The sequence below is a fragment of the Grammomys surdaster genome, unplaced genomic scaffold (genome assembly GCF_004785775.1).
Source record: "Grammomys surdaster isolate TR1022 unplaced genomic scaffold, NIH_TR_1.0 239, whole genome shotgun sequence".
NCBI classification, from domain to species: domain Eukaryota; kingdom Metazoa; phylum Chordata; class Mammalia; order Rodentia; family Muridae; genus Grammomys; species Grammomys surdaster.
Window position 1 is genome coordinate 6726964 of NW_021604684.1, and position 15330 is coordinate 6742293.

The 15330-nt window shown below is 41.2% G+C and overlaps 1 protein-coding gene across 1 annotated transcript in view; it reads left to right on the forward strand.

Moving 5' to 3' along the window:
- Positions 1 to 15330, forward strand: part of Atp8b1 (ATPase phospholipid transporting 8B1) — a 134269-nt gene that overhangs the window by 105304 nt on the left and 13635 nt on the right. The window contains exons 16-22 of the mRNA XM_028774197.1: positions 1789 to 1977; positions 3801 to 3913; positions 5270 to 5434; positions 6508 to 6619; positions 7771 to 7846; positions 11738 to 11870; positions 12265 to 12553. Coding sequence (XP_028630030.1) covers positions 1789 to 1977; positions 3801 to 3913; positions 5270 to 5434; positions 6508 to 6619; positions 7771 to 7846; positions 11738 to 11870; positions 12265 to 12553 — 1077 coding nt within the window. The remainder of the gene's footprint in view (positions 1 to 1788; positions 1978 to 3800; positions 3914 to 5269; positions 5435 to 6507; positions 6620 to 7770; positions 7847 to 11737; positions 11871 to 12264; positions 12554 to 15330) is intronic.

Sequence of the window (15330 nt, forward strand, 5' to 3'; positions counted from 1 at the left end):
GTGTGTGTGTGTGTGTGTGTGTGTGTGTGTGTGTGTGTGTGTGTGTTTAATTGAAAGTTGTGGGGAGAGAATGTGAATGTAGTGCCCGCAGTGGCCATAAGGGGGCGCTGGATCCTCCATAGCTGGTGTGACAGATAGTTGTGCACTACCTGATGAGGGTGCTGGGATCTGAACGCAGGTTCTCTATAAGAGCAGGAAGTGGCTGGAACCATCGCTCCACCCTTGCATCTTAGTTTATATTGTGACAGCATCCTAATCCATAGGTGGGTCTGTTAAGAAAAGCTTTCAGGTTTCCCCTAGGAGTGCAATTAGAGCAAGTTTTCCTCAGAAGAATGTTTGGCCTTCCACATTTCTAATGCAGGTAAAAAACTGAGAGTTGGATCAGGTCTCAAATACCCTTCCAAGTCTGTGATTCCACAACTGGAAAACTTTTCCTTTAATAATCAAACCTCAAGGTTTGGGCTGCAGTTAGGATTACCTAACCCATGGAGACTTTACCATCATTTGTTATTTTGTTTCCTTTCTCTGTCCCTATTATGAAAGATAGCACCAGGCACACTGTCTCCACCAGTGACCAGAATTTGTGTCTTTGCAGAGTGTCTGCATATAGGCAAGCACTCCCGTGACTCTTCCCATGGCTGTCTGGATGGACAAATAGACAAATAACCTATGATGCCATCTTTAATCATGAATTGGAAAGTGGTTAGTACTGGCACAAGCAGGGACAGTGGCAACTGTAGTTCTAGCTGTTCTAGAGGCTGAGGAGGGAGGATAGCAAGCTGAAGACCAGCTTGCAACATAGTGACTGCCACCCCACGCCCCACCCCCACACACACACACACCACCCACGCCATACACACACACCAAGATTAAAAGAAACAAAACCAGAACAAAGACGCTGACTTGATTGGAAGGGATTCTCTGAGCCAATGTGAGAAGGGAATCCAGCCACAGCTGGAACATCCTACCCTTCTAGGCAGACTGGAGAGAAAGATGCTGCCAGCTCACCTGTGCTCTGAGTTATGGATGGAAAACTAAACACCCTTTTCTGTAAAACTTTGGCTGTGGAAATGCATTTCCCTCAATTTAGAGGCATGTTAATTAGGTGTGTAGGGGGTGAAACTCTTTACAAGATATATTTTTGTTAATCTTTTTTTTTTAAGTATAACATATGACAGATGCGTGTGCATCATTGTACAGCTCAGTAAATGGGTCCTTATTACAAACACACAGGTTTATAAAATATACACCTGTATATGTGCACGTACACATAAACACATGTAATTTACATACATACTCAGTAATTATTGCAATTTTATTTTTAAGAGCCAGAAATTTTGGAAATAAAGCAAATACCCACGAGAGAAGAGAATAACAGGTGTATATTCACTAAAAAAAATATTTGTGGGTAATCTTTAAAGACATTCCAACCGGGTCAAAATATGACAGTAAGGAAAAAAATCAGATTGTAAGTATCCATCCAGTGTGGTCGGATCCGAGGCATACTGACAAGGTCTGAGGGAACTGTGAAATGTTACCAGACTCCTCTAGATGGCGGAATTCCGAGACTCTCCCAACACCCCACCCATTTTTTAAGCAGTTTTATTTGTAAATTCTATTGCCACTTTCAATTTTGATGGAAGTTTAAAGCTTAGGGCATTTTGACTTCTAGGTAACCCTTCCGAGCCACTGACTTGCTTTCTCTGCAGTGTGCTGGGCCCTGCAGAGGCCCCTCAGCACAGAGCTCAGACATGGTTCCTAGCATTTCTCTCCTGCTTCCCTCCTCAGGTCAGATCAACTACCAGGCGGCCTCTCCTGACGAAGGCGCCCTGGTAAACGCCGCCAGGAACTTCGGCTTTGCCTTTCTCGCCAGGACGCAGAACACCATCACCGTCAGCGAACTGGGCACAGAAAGGACCTACAATGTGCTTGCCATTTTGGACTTCAACAGCGACCGGAAGCGGATGTCTATCATCGGTGAGTCTCTACCTCAGCCTGTCCGAATCCTTCCACCCCATGTCCCTTGTTTCCATTTTATTCAGCGATGTTGAAGTAAATGAGGACGTGAATGGACAACTGACTTCTGAAAGTGTCCAGATTTACTGAAAATGTTTTTTTTCCTCTGTTTTTGACTCTGCCGCTACTCGCTACCCACGTGGACAGCCGCTGCCTTTCTGAATCCTACAATTATTGTTGACCTTCTCTAGCCATAGAGCTGCCGAGTCCTCAGTGGCAAGGGTAGTGATGGCCCGACTTATCTTCCTTTATTTTCAGGTCCCCTCCCAATACTTCTCTGCTTGAGGCCAGGAAAGGGAGTCCCAACCAGTCTAGGCTCTTACAAGCCACCAGGTAGAGATGGTCTCATTCTAGATTTTAATGATCTGAATGATTTGAAGTAATTTCCAACCTACAGAAATTACAAGGTGGTGGTGGTACTTTTGTATATTCTTTAATATCAGTTTTTAACATTGCCTACAGTTTCTTTGTCAGTTTGATTATAGACATAGGTATCTTTCAGATAACTACTTGAAAGTAAATTACAGGTCCAATACTCCTTCCTTTCCCATACAAACATTACAGATATCCCCTACCAAGAAGAACCGTGGATGTATGTGAGTGGTCAGAATCAGAAACTTTCATTGATACAGCATTATCTCCTGCACTCTATAGTGCTGGCCTAAAGGAACTTTCAGATCTTACCAGAAACCCTCCAAAATGGTGTTCTGGTCTCCTCTTCTGTGTCTCCATTTCCCTCCTTCCATTTGTTTGGGTTTTGGGCTCAGAGATCAGTTAGTGATTTAGATAATCATGCTTCTGAATAAAAAACAATTCTTCTTCTTCGGATCTTTCATATGTTGGCATTTCGAAAAAGCAAAGACCAGGTTTATTGTAGAATGAATATCCCTTATCTGGGGTTTGTGTACTGTCCCTTAATGCTTATATCCTGGTCACGAGTTGCTGGCATGAAGCTTACTTACTGATACTGTGCCCTTCTCCAGGTGTCACTCTTCAAAGACACCTGATGTTTTATCTTATGGATGGTCATGTTACCATTGCTTGGATAAAAATGTGTCCGTGAAATTTCCCGCTGTAATGCCAAACTTTTAATGAGTGGAGTCAGATTTTGCTCAGTGCTTTCTAGGTGTCTAACTGATCATGGACTGGTGATCGTGGCTGCAACCTACTTCAAAGGATTGAAAATCTAGTTAGCAATGGGGCATATTCTGTGATTATATTATTTTACAGATTGAACACTGTAAGGAAGTGGTCACAGGAGCCTTGGTAAAGGCAACAGATGGCATGAGCTCAAAGACAGTGAGAAAGATTCCAGTTAGCGTGGACAAAGAAAGTTCTATTGACAATATTAGCCTTCACAAAGCATTACGCATAATATAGAGCGCATAATTACTTGTTAAAAGGATACAGAAAACTGAACTGACCTGGAATGAATATTTTCATATCTGTCTCACTGCTACATTCAATAAAGATGGCGGCTTGCCAAGTTTATTGAGAGCAGCACACCAATTCACATGACAAATGTGTTGTTGTTTGGTTGGTTGGTTGGTTTTTTTTTTTTTTTTTTTTTTTTTGGTTTTTCGAGGCAGGGTTTCTCTGTGTAGCCCTGGCTGTCCTGGAACTCACTCTGTAGACCAGGCTGGCCTCAAACTCAGAAATCCACCTGCCTCTGCCTCCCAAGTGCTGGGATTAAAGGCGTGCGCCACCACCACCCGGCTGTTGTTGTTTTTTTAAATAAGAAACCAAACCTAACTTTATACTGCCTCTCCTTCCCTTGCCACCAGTGAGGACCCCAGAAGGTAATATCAGGCTGTACTGTAAAGGTGCTGACACCGTGATTTATGAACGACTCCATCGGATGAATCCTATGAAGCAGGAAACACAGGATGCCCTGGATGTAAGTCTCACCTTCGCTGTTTCTGCCAGAGAGTCCACTCATGCCTTCTGGGACTATCTCCTCAATCACATGGAAACTATGCTCACCTTCTGTCACTTTTGTGTCATGGGCTGGAATACACCAAAGTAGGAACATGACAGGTGGTAGTTTTACTCTTGTTGCCAATGTCCCAGAAAATGACGGTGACCCCTTTCTTAGCATCTGAGCCTGCAGGGCTTATTGCCCTCCCCGGGACTCTGACACAAAGTTGCAAGAGAAAGCCCACTGCCTGGCTTCCTGAAGTAAAGAGATTTTGTCCTGGAACTCACTCTGTAGACCAGGCTGGCGTCGAACTCCACAATCTGCCTGTCTCTGCCTCCCAAGTGCTGGGATTAAAGGTGTGCGCCATCACTGCCGGGCTGTAAAGAGATTCTTAAGAAAAGGTTTCTGTTCTTTAAGAATCCATTGAGCATTAGAGTCAGCCAAAAAGTCCTATCAGAGAAGCCTGACAAACATGTTATTTACCAAGTGGGGTCACACTTTCAGTTTATGCACTGATACATACAGACAATGAATGAGTTCTTATGAGAACAAAGACAGCGTCATTGACCCGTCCAAAGACTCCTTGGAAGTCAGCCTGTGGTTGTCTCAGCTCTGCTGCCTCAGCTACAGAAGATGGGACTGCGAAGTGAAGATCTTCGTGGTTCAGATAGAAACTGTGTGAACCTGTTCACCACAGGAAACTTCCCACAAAACCTTTTCGTTAATGGTTCATCTTGTTTGACAGTCGCTTGCCAGTTTTAAAATTGATTTGGTATCAGTGTTCGGTTGAGAGTTTGTAGTTGATTGGACTTGAGACACAGTTTGAGGAAAGGAGTCCTGGATTTGCCATGTCTCTGAGTACACCATGATTATACTCTTCATTATTGTCTTAGTCATTAAAAGCAATGGGTTTTGTTTATTTTTGTGACTTAATTTAAAAGAAAGACAGACATTTGTTTGCTTCATCTAATTTGGGTGCCAGAAATACAAAGTGTAGGACCCCCCTGGGATCTTTACAGAAACAAAACTGGCAATCCTTCCTAGCTCATGGGCTCTTTTTAAATTCTATCAATATACTTTAAAATAAAGTTTCACACTTGATCTACATGCAAATAGATCAAGAAAGGTTCTTAAGACCCTATGGGATGGCTCTACAGGAAAAGGCACTTTCCTCCAAGCCTAATGAAACTAACACATGTACACAGCACGCATATATGCAAGTGTGCACTCATGTACACACACACACACAAAATATATAAATATAATTTTTAAAATGATTTTTTTAGAATGTAACTATTCCGTGCATGTGTGGATTTTGTCTTTTAAATAAAACAGATCTTTGCAAGTGAGACTCTCAGAACCCTGGTCCTGTGCTACAAGGAAATTGAAGAAAAAGAATTTGCAGAATGGAATAAGAAGTTTATGGCTGCCAGTGTGGCCTCAAGCAACCGAGATGAAGCTTTGGACAAAGTGTACGAGGAGATTGAGAGGGACCTGATTGTGAGTTCAGCCCTAGTAACTCTCTCCCTGATATTCTGAACAAATTTATATTTTTGTTTTATTGCATCTCTGATGTCATGGTTTAGAAGGAATTCTCTGATGTGTACAGTTGGTGCAAGCAACTACATCATTTGAATTTTTCTTGTTCAGCAGATAGAATAAAAGTTGATATCATAAAACAGAAAACACATTTAAAAAAAAAAAAGGCAAACTCCTTCCTATACTGCCCTGGCTGGCCTATCACTCACTTTGTGGTTCAGACTGGCCTTGAACTTATAGCAGTAAAGAAATTTCATTTGATACTTAAATGGCAACAAACTAGTATTTAGTAATTTTATTGAGAGAATTGATAAATCAATTTAAATTATAGGAAAGTTTATAGCAAAACAAATGTTTCAAAAGTCATACATGGCTTTCTTAAATTTTAAAAGATTTATTTATGTATATAAGTTCTTTATTTGCATGTATGCCTGCATGACAGAAGAGGGCGTCAGATCCCATTACAGATGGTTGTGAGCCACCCTGTGGTTGCTCACCCTGGGATTGAAGTCAGGACCTCTGGAGCAGCAGCCAGTGCTCTTAACCATTAAACCATCTCTCCAGCCCCCACTTTCTTGAATTTATATACAAAAGTGTAATACTGTCTTTAGCTTGAGAAACAGGCTTACGTTCATAGAGCCCGGAAACACAATATAATTGGATCTTTAACATCTTTTTGTGCTTGTACTTTTTTTTATTTGGGGAGAAGAACTCACCATGTAGCCTTGGCTAGCCTCTAATTTGTGGGTGAGCCTCTACCTCTGTCTCTTTAGTGCTAGATTTTCAGGGTGAGGTCCCACATACCCTGTGTCTATACTTGCCCTTTCTACCTCAGTAAATGAAATCCTTTAAGAAGCACATCTTTGGGTGCTTTGGTTTGAGATAAGTATGCAATGTCCCAGCTTCTGGTGACAGTGCCAGCCATTGTCATCCTAGCACCAATCAGCTTACAGGATTAGCTCCCCTTCTTAGAAGCTGGCAAATTGCATGTAAAGATACTTTTTATATGCTAATTTTGTAAATATCTATTCCAGCTCTTGGGAGCCACTGCTATTGAAGACAAGCTACAGGATGGAGTCCCAGAAACCATTTCAAAACTTGCAAAAGCTGACATTAAGATCTGGGTACTTACCGGAGACAAAAAGGGTAATCTATCATTTGGGGCACACATTTGCTAAGTCACCGTATTTATAGTTGTTATTTCTTTTCCTTTGTCTAAGACGATCTTTATAGACTCCCCACCCCGTGGGAATGGAGGTGCTCCCTCCCCTTAAAAACCCTCCTCCTAGTCCAGCCCACCCTGACAGCATCCTTCCCTCTCTCCAGCCAGAGGTGAGCTCCTCTTCTGGAAAGGCCATGCCCCTGTCTCTCCTGTCTCTCTAGCATTCTGCCATTAATTGAACACAGACTGGGCCAATACAAAATGTTGCTACAGCAGATTTGGTTTTTCTGTCTATTTTTTGTGCTAGGAAATCATTTAGCATTTAAACTTAAAGCTAAACGAGTCATTGTTCAGTGTTGCTACCTTTTCCTCTAAGCCTTCCTCTGGAGACTGCTGCTGTCTCTTGTTCCAATGCTCTCCAAGAGAAGCACGGCCCTGGCCTTCAACAAATACCTAGTGGCTGTTAATGCAAAGAAGGGGAGAGGATTCTTAGCAGCAGTCCTATGCGAGGGTTCGCAGAAACAGTCATCCTTACCTAACCCTTAACTGTGTGACTAAGCTACAGGATATGAATGTTTAGTGTTTTAATGGACATTGACTGATTATATAAGCAACTTCTGGGGTAGTGCATTCGATTATTAAGATTATCTTAAAGTAAATTTTGACTTATTTCATTACAGAGAAAAAAAAATTCTTTTTTGAGGTTTTTATGCACGGCTATAGAAAAAACAGCTTATTTGGTTAAATGTGGTTATAATTGTGAGTTGAAAATATTATCAGGAAATCCCTCAAATGCTTAATTAAAAGCTGAAACTCTTTTAGCTCTGACACAATGCCACCTGTCCTCATGATACATAAGTCATGGTCAAAATACATGTGGTTTATATAAAATTGCTCTCATGATGTGTGTGTAAGGTTTGTCTGGAATACAAGTGACTTCATGTTTAGACTTGCATTCCATCGTGCGTGCATGCGTGTGTGTGTGTGTGTGTGTCTTGCATGCACGAACACACTCACAAGTACTCCAAAGACCAAAATCTCAAACACTTCTGGTCCCAAGCATTTCAGATAAGCGATACTTAACATGGCTAAGATAAGTAGAAATAACAGTTGGCTTGATTTGGATCTGTTGTAGAAACTGCGGAAAACATAGGTTTTGCCTGTGAACTTCTGACAGAAGACACTACTATCTGCTATGGGGAGGACATAAAGTAAGTACCTGCTATGGAAAGATGTAAACTTCTTTCCTGCTTTGGGAGGAGTGAGGTAGGACACCCTGCTGTGAATGGATGCAAATTAAGTACCTGCTTTGGGCCTCTGGTATGAGAGCATATGGTAGCTGGGGTTTTGTTCATTTATTCTTTGATATTTTTTTTTAATATGGTCAAGACTAAGTGTAGAAGGCAGAACACAGAAATTGGAGCTAGACCATGTCCTTGGGTCTCTTTTTCACATTAAAATGAAAAGGGTATTCCTGTGTTACCATGGTTCAGATCATTTTGAACAAATTTCAGTCCGGGGGAGGGATTCGGGAGCTTTAAGGAACCCAGTCTCTATATTCTTTAGAAACCTTCTTTCTTTGTCTACTGGGAAAAAGTAAGTCAGAACTAGGAGCACAGATGAATGAAGCCATCTCCAGCTTTCTGCATGGGTGTTGGGCGTCCAAACTCAAGTCTTCATGCTGTTATGGCTGTCACTACTCACGGACCTATGGCTAGCAAATTAATATAGTTGTGTTTATGTCCCTTTTCTAGGGACTTCATCTTTTGAAACAAAACTTATGAGGCAAAAAAAAAAAAAGTCCCCGAATGAAAGTCTCAGTGAGTTATGTCATATAGGTAGATCATTTACTGGTAGTCTCTAAGGGAACATGCCTGATATTTCAAGCCTTGGCTCTTGCTGGGACATTCCTTAGCTGCTAATCAGTTGCAGCAGACGTGGAAACATGCAATGTAAAGGCACAGTCTTGTTACAGGCTGTGAGCATTACTGCAGTGCGCTTACTGCCGGCTTAATCACTCCATTTATTTCTCGAGCTTTTTAAAAAAAAAAAAATCATGGTTTGTCTAATGGCACAAAGTGGAATTAATCTGTGAATACACATCTGCTGTGTGTTCTAACCCAGGATGCAATGGTGAGCCTTTCTAATGCAGTCAACTCTGTAAGTCATTCCAGTGTCTCAGGCAGTTTTCGAAGGTAGACAAAGCTAGCAGCCTTACGATCTAAATCCCTTCTGTTTGAATAAAAGCACATAAACTATGCCACTTTGAACTTAGACTTTTATTTTTACTTTATTTATTTATTTATTTATTTTTAGTAAATACCAATAACCACATTTACTTAAGTGGTTTTTGATTGCAAGCAATTTGGTCAAGTCCCATATGGCTTTATTTACTTTTGATACACAGGATGCTTAATAATTTTTCCATCTCTCTTTTGAAAGGATCAGATTGGGCCTAAGCCAAACTAAACGACAAGTTTATACAGACAACACATCTTAGGATCATTCTCTCAGCCAACTTTCCAGTTAGAGAGAGGCGAGCCATCTTTCTCAGTGGTTCTTTGAAATGATTGTTTCCATGAAATAGTCTAAACAGGCAATGTGGACTGGTCTGTGCCAGTCTTTTAATAACTTGTTGTAGGACTCAGTCATTTTGAACTCGAAAATGAAAATTAAATTAATGTGTAAGGAAGTTAATAAATGCCTAACCCTTCTGGGCAGTACTTCTAAGTTTTTGTTTATTATTATTATTGTTATTGTTATTATTATTGTGCCTGCACATATCATGGCACATACGTGGAGGTCAGAGGACAACTTTGCGAAGTCGGTTCTCTCCTTCCACCTTTACATGGTTTACATGGGTTGTGGGGAAACAAACTCACTGTGCCATCTCACTGGTCCTGGACCAGTGGTTCTAATTGAGATAGATTTTCACCTTTTGCGCATCATTGGCAGTATCTGCAGACATCTTTGGTGGGTGTATCAGGAGAAGAAGGTCCTAACCAGGCTCTGGTGGGCAGAAGCTAAGAATATGCTAAACCATATAGAAAGGACCTACTCTATAGCAGGCGACCTTGTAGGATGGAGAATTATCTGGCTCAAGATACCAATAGTGCCAAGGTTCAGAAACCTGCTTCTGAAGATGAAGAATAGCAGAGGTGTGTGTTGGATGGGGAAAGCCTCAGGCTGAGTGGGGTGACCTGAGTCCTTTTACCAAATTTCCAATGGACTCCCTGCAAGTAAAATCACATCCTCTCTTTCTGCCTTCATTTCCTGATTTGTGAAATGAGAAGATTGCCCCCTTCCACTCTAAAGCTCCGTGGTACACCTTCCCATCATATAGAAGTGTTATAATAACTTATACTGATAAATTATAATGATTTAAAGCAGTAAGAAGGCTGGAGAGATGGTTCAGCAGTTAAGGGTACATACTGCTTTTATAGAGGGCCTGAGTTCAGTTCCCAGCAACCATGTTAGGCAGCTCGGGCACTCGCATATACATGACATACAGCCACACAGACACACAATTATACATAACTAAAACTAAAAACAGATCTTTAAAAAAAAAGAAACATTAAAGCACCGATGCCAGATGGTAGTGGTACACGCCTTTAATCCTAGCACTCAGGAAACAGGGACAGGAGGATCTCTGTGAGTTGGAGGCCAGTCTGGTCTTCAGAGTTCCAGGACACCCAGGGCTACACAGAGAAATCCTGTCTCAAAAGACCAAAACTAAATAAGTTAGTTAGTTAATTTATATCAAACACTGAGAATTTTGGAGAGCAGATATGATTTTGAGTATGTGGGAAAAGCCTTCTTTAAGTCATACAGTAGTGTGATAAAATTCACATCAAGACTGCTACCCTTCTCCTGCATATGGACACATTGTTTCCTGCATCTTTATTTGGGTTTTTAACAAACGGTAAAATACCAAGATGTCCCATGCTGGAGGATTGAGCACTTAGACATTTCTCCACAGTGGTGGCACCCTGGCTAAGGGGCATACAGAAGTGCTTAGCAACTCAAAATCAGAGAATACGGCTTCTTTCCAGATGACCAGAAAAGAAAGAAAAAACAGAATAACAAGTGCAAGTGTGGCTGTGCCGATCAAGACTATGGTGTGTGTCTGTGGAATGAAACGTGTGTGGTTGCTAAGAGCTGGTGAGGCTGGGGAGGAACGAAACACTGGCGTGCCTTGGTAGGGTGAAAGTGTATGGCCACAGTATGGGCCTTCCTGGAGCTCATTAAAATTATAATGTTCATATTGTTCAGTAGTCCTACCCTGGGTACCTACTTGGAAGAGTTGAAAGCAAGATTCTGAAAAAAAAAAAAAAATATATATATATATATATATATATACACACACACACACACAGACACACTTATATAGCATTGTTCACAGTAGCCAAGAGGTGGAAGCAACCCACATGTCCATTAAAGTAAGAGTTGGATAAGCAAAACTCAACACATCCATACAATGGAACAACACTTACCCCTCGAAGGGAAAGAAAGTTTGATATATTGCTGCGTAGCACTGATGAACTTGAAGACATCACGGTCGTGAGCCAATCACAAAATAAGCAAGCTTTACAAGACAGACTGGCTCCTCCGTGTGTGAATAGGCTCACCTCTACTGACCTATACTCAACAATGTGATAAATGTCAGGCTGAGTACTTTGTAACATGATTTATTTTTAAGTGAGGTCAGAATTAAAGTCTAAGGTATAAGGTCAGGCATGGTATTGTATAGCGGTAATCCTAGCACTTGAGAGGCAGAGGCATGGGGATTGTGAAGTCAAGGCTAATTGGTCTACAATTACAATTAGGGAGTTCCAGGCCTATCAGTGATACATGGTAGGTATATATATATATATATATATATATATATATATATATGAATGAGATGTATGTCTATGTGTGTATGTGTACTAAAATTAAAAGTTATGCACTACCATGCCTGGTCCTAGTCTTCAAAATATATATATATATATTTAATTTCTAATATGCAACACAATATATATATATAATATAAATTATATATATATATATATATATATATATGGGCCATTTGTATTCAAATTCTTCAATTTATTTTTCCCTAGTTCTCTTCTTCACACCAGGATGGAGAATCAGAGAAACAGAGGTGGAGTCTCTGCAAAATTTGCACCCCCTGCGTATGAACCCTTTTTTCCACCTGGAGAAAACCGTGCCTTAATCATCACTGGCTCCTGGTTGGTGTGTATCAGTAGTGAGTCTTACCTGTCACTCAAGAAAGTTCACTGGGTCCATTCTTGATGGCTTTGCATATTAACTGCCTGTCAATCTGAAAGTCTCTTAGCCTATCACAACAAATGTGACTTTTCTAAGTCTTGACGTTAGAGATTATCTAAAAGAGACTAGAACAAAATGGCGATGTCGGTTATCCAGGAATTTCCATGTGGGTAATTCTCACTTTTCCCTGAAAGACATGCATATTTTCTATAATTGTATTGTAAGCCTGTTTATCAGTGCAGTTCAATCAGTGTTATAACCCATGACCTTTCCTTCCCAGGACTCAAATCTTGGGAGTGATACCCTTAGTATAAAAAACTAAAGTGATGAGTGGTGCTTTCTCCCTCTGGTGTCACAGAATGAAATCCTTCTAGAGAAAAAGGCCAAGAGAAGTAAGATCCTGAAGCTGAAGTTCCCAAGGACAGAGGAGGAGAGGCGGATGCGGAGCCAGAGTCGGAGACGGCTGGAAGAGAAGAAAGAGCAGAGGCAGAAGAACTTTGTGGACCTGGCCTGTGAGTGCAGCGCTGTCATCTGCTGCCGTGTCACGCCCAAGCAGAAGGCCATGGTGGTGGACCTGGTGAAGAGATACAAGAAGGCCATCACGCTAGCCATCGGAGACGGGGCCAATGATGTGAACATGATCAAAAGTAAGTTGTGCGCGGATGGCTTGTTGAACACAAGTGGTAGGAGCAGGGTAGTGGGGTGTCTCTTCAGTTCCCAGGGCTGAGGCATCATAAGGCATGAATCACTAAAAGTGTTTATCTTTGTCTTGCCTTGACCTACCCTCAGGAAGCCTGCAGGAGTGGAACTCGCTGAGCATCATGTAGGAGATGAGCTGTAGCTGGGAAACATTGTTTCCTTTGTGTAGCAGGGAAACATTGTTTCCTTTGTGTAGCTGGGAAACATTGTTTCCTTTATGTATAGTGTGGCTAATTTTTCTCAGGATGGTCCATTTTTAAGGGCTTAACAAAAAGCTTTATTTATTTATTTATTTATTTATTTATTTATTTATTTATTATGAGTACACTGTCACTGTCTTCAGACACATCAGAAGAGGGTATCAGATCCCATTACAGATGGTTGTAAGCCATCATCTGGTTGCTAGGAATTGAACTCAGGACCTCTGGAAGAGTAGCCAGTGCTGTTGATAGCTGAGCTATCTCTCCAACCCCCAAGCTTAAATTTTTTTAACTGTTGTTTCTATCCTGATTAAAAACTTAGGTGCTTGGGCTGGAGAGATGGCTCAGTGGTTAAGAGCACTGACTGTTCTCCCAGAGGTCCTGAGTTCAATTCCCAGCGACCACATGGTGGCTCACAACCATCTGTAATGGAATCTGATGCCCTCTTCTGGTGTGTCTGAAGATACTACAGTGCACTCATATACATGAAATAAATTAAAAAAAAAAAAAAAACCAAAAAACCTTAGGTGCTCTGCAAATAAAATTGATTCTTTTCTTAATACAATCAAAACCCTTGATATGTAATAAATTATGCAAGAGAGTTCTCCTGCGCTCAGCATGAAGTGTTATGTCCCCCACCCCCACTTTCTTACATAAACTCTGCAGAAAACATTCTACCACAATCTCATGGTCTCGGTCTCCCTAGCAGACAGCCCACAGTCTTTTCTCCAGATAGAGGGTACCAGGTACTCACCATGGAATAACTGTCATACAGAGACATGGTTACACTGGCATTAGAGTGTGCTGACCAAACCTCTGGTCCTCACCCATGTGTCCAATCCTGGTTCTTTTTTCTGCCTTTATACTGTACATAATATAGGCAGATTATCTCCTAGTCAAAATACTTGGGATGAAGTGTTTCAGATTTTGGCGATATTCCATTTTGGGAAAAAAAAAATGCCTGGGATCTACTCTTTGGGTGCTGCTCAGGTCTTTTCACACATTGGAACATTTTAGATTTTGAACTATGGACTCTCAACTTCCATGATGTTATGAGAGCACCCACTGAATATTGCTTCTCTTCTCACTACCAAACTCCCACCTCAGCTGGGGCTTCAGGTTAGGCCCATTTTCTCATCTGAAACAAGAAAATTATCCTCTCTGTTCTCTAACTCTGTGATATTACCTTGTTACAGCTAAAGTGAGTTATTATGTGACTATACACACAAATGGACACACCACATACACACATACACATAGATGTATACATACCATACACACATACACACAGACAAACACAGAGAAACACATATATGCACACAAACAGGCACACATACATACATAGGCACACACACTAACATATACACTACACATACACTCACACACACTGATACACTCTACACGTATATAAAAACACATACACACACTACATATATGCAGACATACACACTGACACCACACATACACATGCACACACACACACACCACCTGTTGTTCTGGGGAACTTAAGAGTGTCATCTATAACTAGATATTAATTCAGCCTATTTTATGACTCACAAATCTATCTCTTTCTTTCCTCAGAGTCTCCTCTCCTTTCCTCCTTGATATGTGCTAAGAGTCTCCCAGCCCTGTCTTCTTCAGCAGGAGCCATCTGTATGACGTATGTCTTCTTGCTTTTTATCAATGCACACATCTGTTGCCATTGCCCGTTTCGTCCCTCTCTGCTATCTGCTCTGTGCCTGTCGTACCACATAGATGCTACTTTCTGCTCTGAATGAGATCCCTCCCTCCTCTGTGGCCAGCTCTGGATTATTGTCCCACTATGCACCCTTATATGACTGTATCAAAAGAGTAACTTAAACATGGTTTTTATTTGGTTCTGATAGAGATTTCTAGATGTCTTGGAAGGGAAGAGGCCTTACAGACTTGTCATTTAATTAAATGTTGGAACCTCCAAAGGTTTCGTTCCTGGGTTTACTGTCTGTCTTTAAGAGACAGATAAACCTCATGCAGGACCAGTTTTCTGAAGTTGTTTTAAACTTTAACTTTAAAATTTGTATTTATGCCAGGCAGTAGTGGCACACGCCTTTAATCCCAGCACTTGGGAGGCAGAGGCAGGCGGATTTCTGAGTTCGAGGCTGGCCTGGTCTACAGAGTGAGTTCCAAGACAGCCAGGACTACACAGAGAAACCCTGTCTCGAAAAACTCAAAAAAAAAAAAAAGTATTTATTTCCTTAGTGTGTGTGTGTGCATGTGTGTGCTAGCATGTGTGTGTGTGTATGTGCTAGTGTGTGTGTGTGTGTGTGTAACTTAAGGAGCATCTGTTTGGGATAAAAACATAGGAAAATGGAATCTACCTAGAAGTTGTCCAAATAATATCTGTGCCTGTTTCTATTCCTAAGTTTTCTGTTGTGTCAAGAACAATCTACATAAAAAGACAAAAATCCCATGTCCTCTCTCATATGCATATTCTAGCTTATAATGTTTATATGTACGTGTGTAACTGGGCATAAGTATGGGCTAGC